The 3,793-nt window shown below is 41.9% G+C and overlaps 1 protein-coding gene across 1 annotated transcript in view; it reads right to left on the bottom strand.

The window, feature by feature from the left end:
• Positions 1–769: 769 nt before the first annotated feature.
• Positions 770–3,793, bottom strand: part of Erich1 (glutamate-rich 1) — a gene marked incomplete in the record, with an annotated part of 72,570 nt that continues 69,546 nt past the window's right edge. The window contains 1 exon segment of the mRNA XM_013515049.1: positions 770–1,129. Coding sequence (XP_013370503.1) covers positions 1,056–1,129 — 74 coding nt within the window.

Raw genomic sequence — 3,793 nt, 5'->3', positions numbered from 1 at the left:
GGACTAGATGCCACCAAATATCCAACAGTATACTTAAAAATGGGGGTGAATGTTATATTTATTTTATTACCATAAAGTTATTATTTTCATGAATAGAGTCAATGTCCTCCTAAAATGTTATTCTAATTAACTGTTAAAAGTCAGGAATACCAAAAACCTGGCAAAGCTAAAACAGGAAAGCTAAAATGGGAAAAACAGGCTTTTGACATTATTTTCAACTTAGAGAAGACAGAAAAAAGAATAAAATCAGTTATAATAAAACTACTTTGACTTGAGATTTCTAATACCCATAAGGCAACCTTAGAGCAAAGATTTTCAGATACAAGCTGATTTAAAACTTCATTAAAAAGAAATAGCAACTTTAAACTGTTGTTATCGTTTATATGCAGACATTCCCCCAAAGTCCTATGTGCTCGTAAGTGGGACTTTTGGAAAGTGACTGGATGTGGGAAGCTTCTGGCTGACTTTCTGTAAGGAGCGGGGGTCTGCTGAGAAGAGTGGGTAACTGCGGGTGCGACTTGAAGAGTTTATCTCCCTTCCTGTTCCTCCTTTCGCTCTTTGTTTCCTGACCTACTCCTCTGCCAAGCCCTCTGCCATGCTGTTTCTTTGTTAGAGACAGCTAACTATGGACCGACACATGAGCTAAAATAAACATCTCCTTCTTTAAGTTTCGGGTGCTGTGTATTTTGAAAGAAGTGACTAAAACAACTATATAGTTTAATACAATGTCCCTTTTCAATGTTTTAGAGGAATTAGAAAAACAATCCAGTTTTATGTAGTAATTCAAGACATGTAATTGCAAATAGGTGAAATTTTTAATTTTATCCCATTTCTCATTTAAAGTCTTAGATGTTTGAAGTCTCATAATCTTACCCATTATGTACAAACACAGGAATAAACTGTATGGCAGAAATGTCTTCAAAGTCTCCAGGATTTGAGTTACAAAGAAAATAGTGGAATTTAATCTTCTTTGTCTATAAGAAAGAACTCTCAGCCAACATTGTCATTTACATTTTCTTGTAAATATTAATTCTTCTTAAAGAGATATACTGGTTTTATTCACTGTTTTTCTCAGGAAGGACATGTGTAATCCAGTAATTAAAGAAAGCAGAGATTACTCTGATGTGGTCTGGAAAGCAAAAAACAAAAAACAAAGACAAAAAAAAGAAAGTATTATTTTATAGATATTAGTCTGTGGGCTCAAAGTAAACCCTGAAATATGAGATATGATCAAAGATACAGTGAATGTTTAAAAATACTTATTACCCTAAAAGACATGTTGTCATTAATCCCCTCAAAATACTCCCTCTGATTTCAAACACACTTACGGCTTTGTTCTTGCCACTTTCTGAAGTAGTTCAGGATGCACTCTTTTGTGAGTATCTTGCGTTGCACTGTCCTGGCTGCCCTGATGTCCTGAACTGACTCAAAATATTAATCTTTCATGGTCATTTTGCCTTTGGGGAAGACCTAGAAGTCACATGGTGCCAGATCTGGTGAGTAAGGACATACACTTGTGTTTTCACACAATGCAACAGAATGCAACCTTGGTATAAAAATGATGTTGATAGTCATACAACACAACTTGTTAATTAGCCATCACATTGCAAATATGACCAAGTGGTACAGCAATTCAGAATGTTTGTAGTTTATCTGGGCTCTCAAGTTCTATTGGGCCTGAATGTTATATAATCAAAGTAGAAGAGTACAGGTTTAAAACGGATCTGAATGAAGCTATATTCAGATTGAAATCAGAAGGAAATACAATGTCATGTCAAAGGCCAACAGTTGGAAGATGGTTAGACTCTAAGTGACATGTGTCTGGTTACACAGCATTCAGCTCTCATGTCCAGTGCTGCACCAGGACAGCAAGAGCCAGAGCATTTCTGACAGTACCCTCCAATCCTTACATGGCTTCCTGGAGAAGAACTGTAGCCATGAGTTAGGTTCTCCTCAAATGCAGGCTTTACTACATGGGAAGACTTGATGATCTAGTTTACGAAGGATCTACTACTTCTATAGTCGGCAGTCATGGAGAGTTCACCCCAAGCCTGAGGGCAGGGGCAGAGGAGGACACCTCCCTGTCCAGTCAGATGCCACACCTGGCCATGGAGTTAGTCCACTGCTCTAATGCAGATGCTTCATTTCCAAACCAGATCAGATCCAGAGATGGGGTGCTGCAGGGAGAGGTGTCTGACCTTCCACCCATTCCACAGAAGACACTCCAAGATCCTCCCAAGACCAGTGTTCCCCTGCCCAGCGCAGGTGCCTGGCATCTGCAAGCCTCCTCTCCTCACAGGCAGGATGATTCCTACTGCATGTCTCAGTGCCTGTGTGTCAGAGCAATACAGCAAGTGACAGCTCTGGCCTTGCAGCACACTCATTGGTGACGCAAGGCAACATGCAAATGTGAGATCCATCCTGCTCCTGAGCACCAGCACGGTCCCAGCACTGGGGTGGGAAAGCCCACACATGGGTATCGTGAAAGATGTCTACATCCTATTCAGAGGAAGTGCCTATGATTTAGAAAAAAGAATTCCTTAGCCAGTGAAGAGAAAAATGAAACAAGCAGAAAACACTTTGTACCTAGTTTTAAGTGCTACCCTTAAAAAGATGAAAGATAGAGCTACCAGTTAATTTCATAAAGTTCCAAAGAGTTATGTAGGCCAAATCGGCATTAAACAAATCCAGGAGGGTTTGAACACAAAGCTTCATCATTTACTAGATTTTATTTGACAAAATAGCTTGATACAGAAAAGCTTTAAGTGCAATCCTACTCCATGCTGAAAGGGAACCCACTTTGTAGAAGACAGGCTCACAAGTAAGTTTCCATCTGCTCTGGTCTAAACACAGCAGCCCAAAGACCTGCTGAGGGCAATAAGCCTGTCACCAAAGCCTGCCAGGAGCTTCCTGCTTCTCTAAGTAAAAGTCCACAGGTTGCCATGGCTCCTGGAGCCAGTCACCACCACAGTATTGTCTTCTGCTGCTGACTCACGGATCACTGCTGAAAGGCCACACTTTGCTGCAAGAACACCTGCACCTGCTCCTCGCTCTTCTCCCAGCCTCATACTCCCAAGGCCTCCTAGGTATTTCACTTGCTCTCTGGCTCATTTTGTCTCTACCACTCAGACCCATGCTCCTGAGGGCAGAGCCTTCGTCTGCCTACTTCAGTAGGAGCTGGTATTGGCTGCTTGCATCACAGGTGGGTGTGGAACACCCCTCTCCTCCATACACATGCAGCAGTTCCCCTGCTTACAAATCAAATGTTCATTGTCCCTACTGTTTGCTCATTTACTCTCCCAGTGCACACTGTGACTGCTTCACTGTTCCCTGACTTCGTCTGCACCTGCCTTGTAGAATGTGAGTGCTGGCCCTTCACTGCACAGTGGAATCTCTGAGGATAGATGCCTGCGTGACATATCTAGGAGCTTCTCACAGCCAGTGGCAGGTCCTTCTCATTTACTCCCTCAACTGAAACTTACCCAGTGCTGCCTATGGGCAGCTTATCCAGTGCACCCTCTGCCTGCAGCATCTGCTGGTTTCTGTGTGTCCTGAAACATGGCACTGCGGACAAGCATGCAGTTGGCCCTAGCATACTATCACTTGCATGTAATGGGAGCCCCACAAATTCTGGGGAAGTAGTCATAAGAAAAGTTACCATGAAAACCCTTTCAACTCTAGGGGTTCAATAAAGCACCAAGATCTTCAGAGGGAAAAAAAAATTTACCTCACTAACATAGCAGTAGGGGAAGAAACATTTTTTTTTTTTTTTTTTTTTTTTTTGAGACAGGGT

This window comes from Chinchilla lanigera, unplaced genomic scaffold, assembly GCF_000276665.1.
Source record: "Chinchilla lanigera isolate Chin_1 unplaced genomic scaffold, ChiLan1.0 scaffold00002, whole genome shotgun sequence".
In the NCBI taxonomy this organism is placed as follows: Eukaryota; Metazoa; Chordata; class Mammalia; order Rodentia; family Chinchillidae; genus Chinchilla; species Chinchilla lanigera.
The sequence above is the reverse complement of the archived record's forward strand: the minus strand, read 5'-3'. Positions and strand labels throughout refer to the sequence as shown.